This window comes from Protomyctophum bolini, assembly GCF_963924005.1.
Source record: "Protomyctophum bolini genome assembly, chromosome: 22".
In the NCBI taxonomy this organism is placed as follows: Eukaryota; Metazoa; Chordata; class Actinopteri; order Myctophiformes; family Myctophidae; genus Protomyctophum; species Protomyctophum bolini.
Window position 1 is genome coordinate 23,190,253 of NC_137883.1, and position 15,671 is coordinate 23,205,923.

Genomic DNA, 15,671 nt, shown 5'->3' on the forward strand with positions numbered 1-15,671 from the left:
CGCGTCAATCACTTCCCTTCCCCGTCTGAAAAAGCCCGGCCTCGAGTGGTTAAATTCCATTTTTATTTTTAGTTTCTCTCACTCTACGATAACACATCTGCTTATTCAGCTAAAAAAGACTGCTTCCCCTCCAAACACATCCCGGAGCTGTCGGGCCGGCCGTTCAGGACGAGCCTGTCTTTGACTGTTGTTTATATATACGGCCGCTGCTATTATTATTCCTACAGGAGGATTACAGAACACAGACACACAAACTGGGGGGGGAGTTCAGTGTGCTGTGCTTTTGAAACATTCTTAAACCTGAGCTAAGCTGCCCCGGAGGCTTCTGGGAGAAGGTCATCCCAGTGCAAGCCAGGGGGGGAATCCCGCCGCAGTTCTTATGAATTAAGCATCACACACACACGCACACACACGCAACACACGTACACATACACACATGCTGTGACAGGGTGCTAAGGAGGGATGATGACGGGAGGTCGGGGGGGGGGGGGGGGGGGGGGGCATGATGACAAGGCTACTGGTGACTTCATAAGCCGGGGATCTGTGGTTATTTACAGCTCTGGTGTAAATCCATGGCTGGGAGCTCCTGCAGCACATTGTCCTCCTCATGCGTCGCACACTGCTGCTTTTTCTGGGATATTAGAGATACACTTAGTTAGGATGAACCCACCCACTGCAGGGCGGGTGGATTGATTGATTGATTTGATTGAAAGTTCAATTCAGATTTTACGGGGGCCAGTTTCGAATCCCATGCAGCCGTCCGTATAGGTGCCCTTTTGAGAGCGGTTTTAAAGGAGTCGAGGCATTGATTTGATTTATTTTTATATATATTCATGATACAATTCATAGAAGAGCAGTACAGAAATCATCAGGATTGCACAAAAAGTGCAATTAATTTAGTCTCTTTGTTTGTGCCGAATCTGGGTTGCACATGGTTTGTTCTACTCTGAACCTCTCCAAACTATGTTACCTTATACTCTAGAACTATAGAACATTCTTATGTACCGTAACCCGACACCACTGTTTCTCCGGACCATTTAGGCCACAGCGCATGTCATCGTGAACAGGTTTCATAAAATGCATTTACTAACACACACATGCAGCATGCACATTCTGCAGTGTCGCAGGTCTTGCAGCAGAAGAAACATTAAGATGCTAAACCTATAAACAAGCTTTTTTTTTTTTTGCATAAAAAACAGTGAAAGTGTTTAACTGTGCCCTGTCTGTGAGATTTATAAATACCTTTTTTTTTTTTTTACGATTTTGTAACCCTTTTTTTCACCCAGTATCAATGATCTAATGTAATCCTGGGTGCTACACGTCCTCTGCCAACCTGGGGGGCAGCAGACTGACCTCATCCTTTCTTCTATGCATGAGGAGTCCAAGCTGCTTCTTTTCACCTGACAGGGGGGAGTTTCCCCGGCCGGACGTAGCGTGTGGAAGGAACACGTTATTCTGACCAATTCCTTTCCCCTCCATCAGGCGCCCCAGGTGGTCAGGGGGAGGTAGTTTAGAGACCTGGATTACTGCATGTTTTTTGTGAGGCTACCTACCCTAGGGGACATGATGAGAACATGCAAACTCCACACAGAAAGGCCCTTTCGCCAACCCCGCCTCGGGTATGGGCACTGATGACGCAGAGGAGAGAACACGCCTCCAGCGTGGCAGTGCCCATAGCGTCCCCAGCGGGAATCGAACCCAGGACCTTCTAGCTGTGTGGCGACAGCACTACAGACTGTGCCACCGTGCCCCCAAGTTTTATAAATACTTAACCGATTAAAAGGATTAACAAGAACTTGCGACTAGTGTTAACTAGACTGTTTGTGCTGCTGTGTTCCAGGGAGTGTTGGAGAGTTTCCTGGGTACAGCGCTAACTGGCGGTGTGTTTGTTTCCAGGGAGTGTTGGAGAGTTTCCTGGGTACAGCGCTAACTGGCGGTGTGTTTGTTTCCAGGGAGTGTTGGAGAGTTTCCTGGGTACAGCGCTAACTGGCGGTGTGTTTGTTTCCAGGGAGTGTTGGAGAGTTTCCTGGGTACAGCGCTAACTGGCGGTGTGTTTGTTTCCAGGGAGTGTTGGAGAGTTTCCTGGGTACAGCCCTAACTGGCGGTGTGTTTTGCCTGCTGGCCGGGCAACCACTCACCATCCTCAGCAGTACCGGTCCCGTCCTCGTGTTTGAACGGCTGTTGTTCACCTTCAGCAAGTGAGTCCGTCTGTTGTTATTATTCCTTTTGGCTCTCTCTGGTCATATAACTCAAAACGATCACACGATAGCTATTCAAATAACACAAATGACGAAAAACAGAGGCCAACCGGGGCCTCATCACAGGGGATGGAAATGTAGAGGGATAGAGGTGTATTGAAGGTGCTTCTAGGATCAGCAGGAATGTAGACTTGAAGTAGGAGATCCGAGTGTGAGTAAAGTGTAAAATAAAATGTATTCTACAGAAATGCCAACACGTTTCAACCGTAAATTAGTTATCATACAATATTGCTCCATGACACAACAAGTAACCCATGTGAAATCTGTTTGATACCTATATATACACTGTATTCTTTATTGTGATTTCTTCATAACAGACTGTAGTGTACATGGCATAAATGTCTGTTGTTTTCATCCTGTTTTAGCACCAATTATCTTTCTTTTTACTCTGCTGCACTCTGTCTGCATTTCAGGCTTGCACAGAGCCATACATGCAACCAGGAACTGTTGTGGGGGAAACAACTATTAGGCCTGAGTGGCGTTCAAAGCATGCAAGCGCCATCATTAACACTAGCATTACTGTATATGATGTGTATAATCAACCTAATGCATAATATTGAACGTCACTGAAATGTTATTTTCAAGGCGTCAAATGGAGATTACCCTGGCCTTCCAATCTTTTGTCTTTCATCTCTCCTCGCCACCGTGTGGAGCAGGAGGACCGACAGTCTTCTAAAATTACCTCCCACTGAGCTGGTGGTTATGTTCCATTATAAATAATTCACTTTCATTTAATTTCACACTGTGCATGAAGTCTGTCCAGGCTTGCATGTCCTCCCAGTGTTTCCATAGTAAACACTGTGGCGTGCAGTAGCTGCGGAGGCTACAACTTAACCCATTTAAGCCTGACTTCGAAATGTATGTCTTCTAAATCCTGACAGTCTTCTGAAATACCTAGGTTTCTATATCAGTGGTGATCAATATTTCATGTCAAGGACCTCAAAAAGTATATGTAATTGGCCGCCGACCCCCCCCCCCCCCCATCTAAAAATATGCTGTTCCAGGGACCCCCCCCAGAAGCAAAGATTTGAGTGAAAAACGTTCGCTCTGAAAGAATATATTCAAAGATTTGCGCCACATTTTGACGATTAAAAAAATTAGCTTATGAGCTATGAGCTTGTAGATCTGCTCTTTTTTTAGATAAAGTATAACATAATGTTTAAAACACCAAAAGGGGTTCCCGCCCAAAATGGGTTAAGCTACTGTATTGAAAGATGCATACCGCATAATCATTCCAAACATGATGCAATATTGTTCTGGAGCACATGATGGGCAGAGAGATGTCGTCAGATTTTTGCAAGAGAAGCCAATGGTCGAATATAATTATGAAAACAAGCCCATATGAAACTACTTTTGCTACGTGATAATAGTTTGAAAATATTTGATAATTTTAACAACGCATATCTTTTATGGAGATCCCTGGCATAAAGACGTTTCACATGGGGGTTTGTGGACAAATACATTTGGGGCTTCTTGACCTGAAAACATTTGAGAACCACTGGTTCATACAACATTAGGAAGCAAGCCCAAATAAGCAACTACACCCCCCTCACCCCCCAAAAAACCCCAAACTATCGACTTTACAGAAAGAACAAGCCTAAAGTCGGACTTGGCAACACTGGTGATGAGCAGTTAACTTTTTTTTTTTGTGGCTTTCGCCTTTATTTTATATATTTTTATGGAGGGACAGACAGTAGGCTGACAGGAAATGGGGAGAGAGATGGGGGGGGGTGACATGCAGTAAAGGCCGTCGGGATCGGGAGTCGAACCCGCGGCACACTGCCAGACTGGATTACCAGCCAAGGTGCCTGGACCGCTGAGCCATGGCCCAGGCCAAGCAGTTAACTCTGACTTAAATACTGAGCTGACCGGATTCTATACGCCCGTCCTTTTTCCCTCTACATCTGGATGCTTAAAGTGCTTAAAGCTTAAAATGTATATATATTATTAAAGGGGCAGAGTAAAGTTTCAATTGTTTACATTCATCAGACGAGGAGTCTTTGATTCTGAAGATGTTAACAATTGAAACATACAGTACACCTGCAATTAGAAGGAAAGAAAATCACACCTGTGTAAAGTGAGGGGCGCTCTTATCATCATACATCATCTCATTCCGGCCAATCACAATTTGCGTCCTCACTTTTGTCTTCAATGTTTGTGTTTTACACAAGCACTCAAAATTGGCCATTCATTGTCAATGGCATTCAAATGTTTGTGTTTGCACAAATACTCATAACTGGCCATTCATTGTCAATGGCATTCAAATGTTTGTGTTTGCACGAATACTCAAAACTGGCCATTCATTGTCAATTGCATTCAATGTTTTTGTTAGGACAATGTTTGTGTTTACACAAACCCTCAAAGCTGGACATGGGAGGAGCTAGCGCCCCTCAAACCAACGTTGTGCTCCAGACAGTATATTATTTCTTCATCATCCTGTTAATGTGAGCTGCCTGTTTATAGCTGAGGTGTGTAAAAATAACCCGTTCTGTGGCTCACACGAGCTCTGAGGCTGAAACACGCTGCCATGTTTAGGATTCATCGTTGGCATCTTGTCACTGGAATTCTTCAGAGCCACAACGTAAACAACATTTATTTCCGTTACCTTGCACAAACCTGTAAACTGGCCTCCTCGGGGCTTCCAGGTCGCCACAGAATCTAGGTCAAACAGGAGTGAGACTAAATGGAAAAGATGTGCCTTTGTTCGAATAAGCATTATAGGATGGTATTAAAAGACTACCCCTTAAGCCCTATAAAATAAGATAAAGTATAAATGTTCTCTGCCAAAAATTGTCATTAAAATTGTAAAGTGAAAAAAGGTGTGTACGCTTATCTGATAGTGATACTAGTTAGTTAAAAGCTTATAACCATATTATTTAATGGATGCTTATCCATGATTATGGTTCCCTCGTGTTTGTGATCTATGTGTTTATGGTAATATACTAATATTAATTTAAATGTAATAAATAGCCTATCCACAAGTTCACAATACACATCATCACGTCACGTTGTGAGCTTGTAGATCTGAGGTCTATTCTACAAAATGTCTTCTAAATCCTGTCAGTTTTCTGAAAAACGTATATATCTTTCCATGTCAGTGGTTCTCAAATCTTTCTATGTCAAGGACCCCCAGAATATGTATTTGGCTGCGGACGCCCATCTGGAAATATTTTGTTCCAGGAAGCAAAGATTTTTTTTAGTTAAAACCGTTCGCTGCAAAAGAATATTCAAAGATTTGCGACACATTTTCACAATGACTTTTTCAAAAAATAGCAGATCTACAAACTCATAGCACGGCACCGAGTGCCGCGCTACGAGCTTGTAGATCTGCTATTTTTCGACAGCTAAAGCGTACAATAATGGTTAAAGTGGTTAACCCATTTTGAGCAGGAACCCCTTTTGGTGGTTACATACATTATGTTATAATTTAGCTATTGAAAAATAGCAGATCTACAAGCTCTACGAGCTTGTAGGTCTGCTATTTTTGAAAAATCGTGAAAATGTGGCACAAATCTTTGAATATATATTCTTTCAGAAGACATTTTTAATTTTATTTCGACGTCAGGCCTACATGTGTTAAAAAGCTATACGAGGCGACACAGATGTGTCCTCGCCGGGTCTAAATGTTTTTTTAACTCCTCGTATGATCTGCACGCTCCTCCACAGAGACAACGGCTTCGACTACCTGGAGTTCCGCCTGTGGATCGGCATATGGTCGGGGGTGTTCTGCCTGCTGCTGGTGGCCACGGACGCCAGCTTCCTGGTGCAGTACTTCACGCGCTTCACGGAGGAGGGCTTCTCGGCGCTCATCAGCTTCATCTTCATCTACGACGCCTTCAAGAAGATGCTGAAGCTGGCCCACCACAACCCCATCAACACACGACCCCAACCTGGTCACGCTGTACGACTGCCGCTGCGTGGCCCCGGCTGTGGACGACGGTAGGGGGCGCTGTGGTCATCTTATCTATGAATGCACCAACGTCTCTGTGTACTGTACTGTACCGTACGTCTGTAATGCACCACGTCTCTGTGTGTACTTACTACTGTACCGTACGTCTGTGATCCACGTACATCTACAAAGTAACTGAAGTTTTCATCTAATGGTAGTGGAGTAAAAGTACAACATATTGTGTTTGGTTGAAAGTATAAAAATTTGTACCACCTCGATTTTTACTACAGACATGAGACACCTGTAGAAACAACTGTACTGTACTGTACTGTACTGTACTGTACTGTACTGTACTGTACTGTACTGTACTGTACTGTACTGTACTGTACTGTACTGTACAAGCCCTCCTCCTGGCCTGTGTGTTAGGCTGTGCAACAGTGACACTTGCTGGTGAACAGACGCTATAACGCTATTTCCGTGCTTGGACAGACAGACCCAGGGACAGACGTACAGTAGCTGCACCACTCAAAGAAATACCCTTATTCACCACAACTCCACCTGTGACCAAGTCCACAGTATAGACAGTGAATGCTGAGGTCACAGATGGCGCTAGTGTAAGCTATTATGAATTAAATGTTAGATATACTATACACGAAGGCTACACGCCGACACGCGTATGTTGTGCTGTCTGCTCCGCAACATACCATGCCAATTAACAAATAATAATAAAGTGGACAGAGTGCTGGTACTCTCTTCTTAAGAGATGTTTTTGAACAGTTAGTTTCCTGACCGGGCGATCTGTGCACCCACCCGGGAAGAATGCTCCAAGAAATTGAGACGAAATGGAGTCGTGACATACTTCCTTGATTTAAAGCTATGCAGACTGTATCACGATAACACCCCCCCCCCCCCCCCCCCCCCCCCCCCCCATTTCAAATGTCACCCAATCTCTGCCACCGTTTGTACTTTCACTGTAGATAACAGATTTATTGGCTTGTACAGTAGATACCACTGTTTACTTTCTCAACCGCCATTTACAGTAAGCCTCTGTTTTAACCCGTTTAGACCTGACGTCGAAATTAAAAAAATAAATAAAGTTTTCTGTAAAACCTCATGTTTCTATATGTCCGTGGTGCCCAAACATATTCATGTCGAGGACAACAAATATATATGTCATTTGCCGCTGACCCACATCTGAAAAAATATGCTGTTCCAGGGACCAACCAGCAAATATTTGAGTTATAAAGGCTCTGAAAGAATATATTCAAAGATTTCAGGCACATTTTCACGATAAAAAAAATAAATAGCAGATCTACAGATAAAGTACAACATAATGCTTAAAACACCAAAAGGGGTTCCCGCCCAAAATGGATTAATGCGTAAGTTGGCAGGCCCAGGGATGATGCAATAGATAAAAGAAAAGAGTGATTCTGCAATTTTTTTAAAGAAAAAAAAACATTTATTTTTCCTTCTCACAAAAAGGTAATTCTACTGACATGTACAGTGATGATGCCTCCTCCTGGATCAGCAATAACACCGAGCTGGTGATGGTGAGTAATGTAATTACGTCATTGTAACATGATTAGTCATACTGTACGACCACGTTACCCAATCATAATATCTCTTTGAGGATGAGTTTTTAGTTTTTTTCTTATCTCACAAACAAATTGTGTAGTAGACAATTCTTTTTTACCTCTGCCCTTTGGAATTTGGAAGAGTTATGCTTAACCACAAGAACCCTATAATCCCGGGCCTATAGGCTATATTCTAGAGAAGGGGTTCTCAACGTTTTTGGCTGGGAGGGACCCCCAGAAATGCTTTGGCTGCGTCTCTTTTTCTTTTGGGGGGGGACCCCCAAAATAATTTGGCGAACCCCCAGGGGGTCGCGAGTTGAGAACCCCTGTTCTACAGGGAACATTTAGCTCACAACACTTTGTGAGCTCGTAGATCAGCTATTATGGGCATAGAGGTTTGGAGGGAAAAAAATTAAGTTGACCTTCGGTCAATAAAGTATAATGGGTTTAAGTGGTAAATGTAGTAATAGAGGGTATGCACATGCATAAAGTGAATGGCAGATCGAGTGGCAAAGTGATCGACAAAGTGAATTTAATGTTGTTTTAAAGTAATTTAATGCAATCAGATAGGACTTTTCTGTGTGGATGTATGGTCTGTCAAGGCCGGACAGTAGTTTTTTGCCACTCAGTAGGCGTTCCCGCATAACTTCCAGGTATGATGATGGTGTCACACGCATACCCTCTATTATAATAATAATACCACCTGGAATTTAACTTTTTGGGCATATGATCCCAGTGTGCAAATGGTAATAATAACCAGTCTTAAAATTGAACATGAACTTGCACTGTGACGTCCACAGCCCATGAATACCACCTGGGGGTCCCTAGACAGGACGCAGTGTGAGTACTACGGAGGGCAGCTGCTCGGAGAGACTTGTGGCTTCGTGCCCGACATCACCCTGATGTCCTTCATCCTCTTCTTCGGCACCTACACCTGCTCCATGTGTCTGAAGAAGTTCAAGTTCAGCAGATTCTTTCCCACCACAGTACGTGACATCTCGCACAGTACCCCCCCCCCCATCCAGCATCTCATGCCTGTTTCCACGCACTTTGTTTACTTATTGTTTTAAAACCATTAAGAGAACCGATTCTATGAATGTCTTCTAAATCATGACAGTTTTCTGAAATCTCTAGAAATCTCTATCAGTGGGTCTCAAATCTATTTCATGTCAAGGACCCCCAGAATTATCTCTATTTGTCCTCTGACCCCCATCTGAAATTATGTTGCTCCAGGGACCCCCCAGAAGCAACTATTTCAGTTAAAAACGTTCGATGTGAAAGAATATACTTTATCCGCAGAAATGTTTAAAAGGTGTATCCCATGGTGTACGCGTGGTGTTGTTGTTGTTCCCAAAAAGAAAATAATCCACACTGAGATGTCCATAAAGCTGAACAAAAAACTTTACTTTCAATTGGGCAAAAATAAAACAGTATGACAGAGCACGTCAGAAATCCTATAAGACTTCAGAGCACGTCACAAAAAGACAGAGTATTCCAAAAAGCAACAGAGCCCACAGAGCACGGTACAAAACCTTTTGACTCTACACCTACAAAACTGGAATGAGAAGATTACAGGTGTTACTAACTGCCCCTAATCACTACTGCAGAGTGTGTGATTGGTCAGACACAAAATGGAAGGTCAAATGAATTGAGCTAGGAAAAACATGACATACTTCAAACTAAGCACAATTAAAGCACAGGTAATTAAGACATCAGATACTTCAAAGAAGTGCAAGATCAAACTAATTGGGCTATCAATCAGAAGTGCAGGATCAAAGGAATTGGGCTGTCAAACAGACATGCTATCAAACAATCAACAATAAAGAATCAAGCAATCAATTACTTCAAAGCATACGGTACTTAAAGCACAGCAAATACAATAACTTAAGCTTTGCCTCCTACATATACCATATATTCAAAGATTTGCGACACATTTTCACGCTTTCTCAAAAATAGAAGATCTACTATTTAACAGCTAAAGTTTAAAAATAATGGTTAAAGTGGTTAAAAGCTATGAGGTGCCACAGATGTGACCTCAGTGACCTTAGACCTCGGGTCTAATTGGGATAAAGAATTGGTGCTGAACGTTTACCACTGTACATTGTAGTCCTTTTTGGTCAGTCCTAACATTCTAACAGATGCTAGCTTCATATAGTTTCTTTACTGTACTGTCACTGGGGGTCCTTTTCAAATGGGGTCTTGCCCTGATCATTATTTTTAGGGCAAGACCTCGTGCCGACTCGGCCCCCAGCCTGGTACCGTAGTCAAAATATGGCCCTTGAGGAAAATGAATTGGGGAACCCTGTTCTAGAGTGTCTGCTCAATGTCTAAATTGTAAACCCAGTGATTCCTGCCCTCTCCTCCAGGTGAGGAAGCTGATCAGTGACTTTGCAATCATCCTGGCCATTTTCCTGTTCGTTGGTGTGGATGCCCTGGTGGGAGTAGACACTCCCAAGCTCATTGTGCCAAGTGAATTCAAGGTACTTGTGTGTGTGTGTGTGTGTGTGTGTGTGTGTGTGTGTGTCAAAAATATGTAGATATTTTTTGAGGGGCTATGTCCAGCTTTAGTGTATGTGCACTTGCTTTGTCCTACACAAACATTAAATTCCCATTGACAATGAATTGACAAATGTTACGTCGGTGTCTATTTTAGGCCTGCATCCACACAGAATGCAGAAGAATGTTTAATGTTTGAGAACCAGCAATTCAACCCATTCCGTAACAAATAAAAATGTGTCTTGAGAGATTAGAAAACCACTGATCTGTATGAATAGTTTTGATGCTATTTTTGGTGTTTATTCATCACGGTCCCAAGTGTGTAAAGACCTTGACTTCCAATGTGAGGGTCATTACTCACACACTATAAAACTGATGAGATTTCCACATGGATGTTGGAGTATTCTGACAAGAGCTTATTTTTGAGAGGCGCTATAAGCTTCTGCATGGCTTTTGATGATTACCTCAAGTCTTTATGGGGTTTTTAATGTTTGCTTATAGCACTTGGGACTAGGTAAATTGTTTGCCAGCCAAGTCTATGGACTTTAATGTTTGTTTTGGGCACTAAATGACATGTCATGTAATGTCATGTGGCCGATATAAACACAGTGGGCGCCCCTCGCCTTTTTTAACGATTGTTTTGATAGATTTAAATTAGGTAGACAGGAAACGGGGAGAGAGATGGTGCGGGGGGAGAGAGAGACACTCAGTAAAGTTTGTCGGGATCGGGACTCGAACGTGCGTCACACTGTCACGCTGGACTACCAGCCAAGGTGCCTGGACCGCTAAGCCGGCCCAGTCCCACAAGTGTGATTTTTGAGGGGGCGCTAGCCCCTCCCATGCCCAGCTCTCAGTGTTTGTGTAACCACAAACATTGAAGACACAAAAAGTGAGGACAGAAAAGTGAAGACGCAAATTGTGATTGGCCGGAATTACTTTTGTGATCATTTGGTTGGCTAAGCACATGATGATTAGAGCGCCCCTCACTTCACACGGGTGTGATTTTTAGTAGTCGGTAGATTTAGTAGATAGTTGGCCAGGTGCGGTTTCTTCTCATTGCCAAGACAATGTTCCGTTTTACTTCTAGAACATGGAGTCTCTTATAATCCGTCTGTAAAATCCCTGTGTAATGTCTTCCTCGTTGCTAAGCCAGTAAGTGATAGATATCACCTGAATCCCAGACACAGTCATTCTTTGAGATTACTTTAGCGAGACATACCTTAGCTGGCCTTAAAGCCCACACTTGACGCCGGGGAGGGAGAGGGAATGATAGGGTATAGAGGGGAGAGAGAGAGAGAGGGTACATGCATCAAATAACAGCTTGATTATAGGTGAAGTGTGAGAACAGAGGGAGCCTTATGGGCTGAGAGTACAGACTCAGCTTTGTTTGGCTACACAGACTAATTCACTGCATTCTGCCACGTCGTAATGCAGCTGGACCCCTGCATCAGTTCAGCGCTAAAGACATATTGCACGCAATCACAAAAAAAATGAAAAATAAACAATCTTAAGGTAAATACGGTTCTTGAGGCGAGGGCCAGTCAAGATTGACTTCATTAATTCCAAAGGAAGTGTTGTTTTGGATGCGCAGCACAAAACAATAATATGTTTTTACGTCCGGATACCCCGTCCAGGACAGGCTTCAGACGCGCCTCCTCAGGAGACTTGGCTCAGATCTGAACCCATTTTGATTTGGCGTTAGGAACCCGTTTCGACCACATGCCCAGGTTGCTGACGTCGACCCCAGGCAGGGATCGAACCCACAACCTTCCTGCATGAAAGGCATATGCTCTAACTAAGGCAACTAAGTCACCTAACATGTCTCATTATATTAAGGATGTGTCCTTCATAGTAGATTTATCCATCGGTTTGAACTATTTTAAATCAAGACTTTGTTAGTTGACTAGTTGGTTTTTTTATGCATTAGTTTCACTATCCGTTAGCCGTGAAATCAGAATGTTCAGTTCTCAACCTAATCAACCTGAAAAGGTTGTTCTTTGTGTTGTGATTAGCCGACTTAAAAATGTTGACCTGAACTCAATAAATTCAAGAAAACTTTTATAATAAAGGTTTAAAATATAATAAAGGTTTATATTTATCTACTATATTATCTATAATCTATTACTAGAATGTGAAACTTCAAAAATTTTGTCTTTTGTATCAACGTTTTGCCATGGTTTCGGTTTTATCTATTATAAGAAAAGAAAAGGTAGGCATTGTAAGCTATGGCTTCAGCTTCAACTTTTCGGTCCAGCTGATGTTTTTGTGCTGTTTTGTTGTGACTGTTTTGTAACTCTGTACATGGCATTCATTTGTATGGTCGTACGCATCAAACACAATTTTACAGCGTTGTTGATTGCCAATTGATTCCTCACGGACAGCCCTAGTATATTACAGTTATGATAATTCATAATTGATGAGGTTATGGCCGTCATATGTCTCCATGTATATGATGTATAATCTGCATGGCTTTCTAATTGGTACTGTGTGGTTGTTGGTGTTGTTTTGCAGCCCACCAGCCCAAAGCGGGGCTGGTTTGTGAAGCCTTTTGGGGGCAACCCGTGGTGGGTAATCCTGGCGTCGGCCCTCCCTGCGCTGCTGGTCACCATTCTGATCTTCATGGACCAACAGATCACCGCTGTCATTGTTAACAGGAAGGAGCACAAACTCAAGGTCGGAAACTCAACCTCTTCAGTAGAACGGTCGCTTGTGGCTCTCAAACATTATCATGTCAAGGATTTTTTAATTTATATATATGTATTAACCCACTGAGACTGGTAACCCCAATATGTCACTATACCTTTCAATACGAGAAGCCCTTTTGGCGTGGTTGTTGCTATGTACAGTATACATATTAAGGCAGTGGCACTCGGCATTAGTGGTTGGATTGGAGGTAAGTCCCTGCGACATACTAGCGTCATGTCCAGGGGGTTTTGCTTGTACATCAAACCGCCTCATGCTACAGAAACGGGAGATGGCTTGGCCAAGGCTTATTTACTTATAAATAGTGCTAAAGAAAATAACTAAGTGAACCAAAATCAAGATCGATAGAAGATAGTTCAACAAATGTATTTTTGAAATGGTGCATACCGGTAAATGTAGTCTAGTTTAAACTAGTTAATTTTTTTTTTAGAGGAGGGACAGACAGTAGGGCAGCGGTGGCCGAACGGTTTGCGGAGCGGTCTTGATATCGGAAGGTCGCTAGTTCGTATCCCCGGACCGGCACGTTAAAATTACCACCGCTGAAGTGCCCTTGGACAAGGCATTGAACCACTACCATGAAATGTTCTATGAGCAGCGCCTGGCTGTAAACAAGTTCTTGAGCTTAGTCCAGTTACCCTGGGTAAACATAGTACCTTTCCTTTCCTAGGCTGACAGGAAATTAAATGGGGAGAGAGAGGGGGGGGTGACATGCAGTAAAGGCAGTCGGGAGTCGAACCCACGGCACACTGCCAGACTGGATTACCAGCCACGGTGCCTGGCCAGGCCACTCTGCTGTGGGCTTGCCCTCAACTTGTAGTCTTGTACTGTACCTTATGTGGCCCAAATTGTACAAAACCTCTCTTCAATATTCTTCTACCCCGTGTCCTTGCAGAAGGGGGCGGGGTATCATCTGGATCTGTTCTGGGTCGCGGTTCTGCTGATCCTCTGTTCCTTCATGGGCCTGCCCTGGTATGTGGCGGCCACGGTCATCTCCATCGCCCACATCGACTCTCTGAAAATGGAGACCAAGACGTCGGCCCCGGGCGAGCAGCCCAAGTTCCTGGGTGTCAGGTAAGGAAGTAAAAACCAAGTAATGCCCAATGGCTTTCTTCACAAAATGTGTGCATAAAGCCTTAAGCTGTCTACTAGCACCTCTCAATTTGTTCCAACCAAACTCCCTTGGGAAACGTTGACAGCTGCTGAAAGTCGGGGTACCGTTAACAACCTATATGCAGGCAAAATTTACAAAATGTTATTCTTCTTTAATTAGCATGTGACGGGTCAAACTAACATAATTCTCCCTCCCTACCCTCTTGTCAAAACCGCCATAAAGGAGCACCTCTGCAATTTGCAAATATAGACCTAGACAAGTCTTCTAGCTTGCCAAAATACCCCACTGTCTTTCTGTAACTATACTTGTACTGCTCCTACTATTTATTATTTCTTGTATAGTATTGTATGTATATCATCATAGTTTTTCGACCGCAGTCGAGATCATGGATTTGGAACCTCATGATCTGCTCTGTAGCAGTGGCCGGCAAACTGTGTTCTTCTGGATCGGACTAGTGAAGAAACACGGGGAAGGTTGCCCTATATAAGTTGATGGGTGGCTCTTCCAGGAGAGATTTTGCGCTCTCATTAGAAGGCGCGTACATTACAAGTGCCATCCAGCCGTTTCTCTAATTTCTTTGAAATTGTCCATGTCTCGGAACCATAGAGTACAATCGGCTCAACGGTCATCCTAAATATTTTTACTTTGAATCTCTTACTCTATGTATGTATTTATAATATGTCTCGATGAATTGAATACATAAGACCACAATGGAAACAAGCCCTCAGGGCTTTTGCCGTTATCCTTTTAGCTTTATTGTATAACTGTACCTCTGTACTTTACGTTAATAAAGTATTCAATCAAACCGGGGATCCAAATGGACCCTTACGGGCCAGTAACTCAGAGTGTACAAATGGACCCTTACGGGCCAGTAACTCGGAGTGTACAAATGGAACCAGATGAGATGAGATGATGATATTCTTTATTGTCCCACGAGGAAAAAGTGCAGTAGTACATCAACGTTTTTAAAACACAGAAACAATACACAATAGCAGCATTGTACAAGGTATAGTATCACAAGAGATCAGTGCAAAATTGCAATCTGAGAAGGTATATGAATATAAAATGTACAAGAGTATTCACAAGGTATAGTATTGTAAATGGACCCTACAAGGTCCATCAGGTTGTTCCATTATGTGTACACTCTAGCTAACGTTGAAGGAGAACCTATTTTCAACCTTAGCTTCATATAATTGGTCCTAATGCTGATCAATTAGCCTATAAGATGCCACTATTTCTGTCCACTCACTGGCCTCATTGGTTCTTCTGACGGTGCAGAAACCTGCCGTCCAATGACATCATTGACGGGGATTCCAGTCTAATAGAAACTACAGCCGTTCTCTTCCTGGAACATTGGCGTGCTGAAATAGAAGCCATTTGTCTTGCAGATTTGCAGATGTCACTGGTAGGCAGGTCGGTGTTTTCACCTCGCTTCCTGCTGGGTTTCTGGACCACAGAACCTCCTCTGAGACACAGACCCAAATAAAGTACAACGAAAGTAGAACTAATTAAATCAAGATTTGTATAAATTGGGTGAGGTGGTGCTTTTTCAATGAGGATTGGTTTCAGTATTTATTTTGGGGGTCGGGAGTAGGGCATACATGTGGCCCCCACCATCACTTAAACAGAGACCCCTGTAA

General features: G+C 43.1%; 1 protein-coding gene across 1 annotated transcript in view; it reads left to right on the forward strand.

Annotated features, from left to right (window-relative positions):
* The window catches only part of LOC308309827 (electrogenic sodium bicarbonate cotransporter 1-like), a 79,835-nt gene that overhangs the window by 55,423 nt on the left and 8,741 nt on the right, over positions 1 to 15,671 (forward strand). Inside the window, 8 exon segments of the mRNA XM_080755744.1 lie at positions 2,065 to 2,198; positions 5,925 to 6,135; positions 6,137 to 6,197; positions 7,630 to 7,697; positions 8,522 to 8,707; positions 10,088 to 10,201; positions 12,729 to 12,890; positions 13,813 to 13,991. Coding sequence (XP_080611870.1) covers positions 2,065 to 2,198; positions 5,925 to 6,135; positions 6,137 to 6,197; positions 7,630 to 7,697; positions 8,522 to 8,707; positions 10,088 to 10,201; positions 12,729 to 12,890; positions 13,813 to 13,991 — 1,115 coding nt within the window.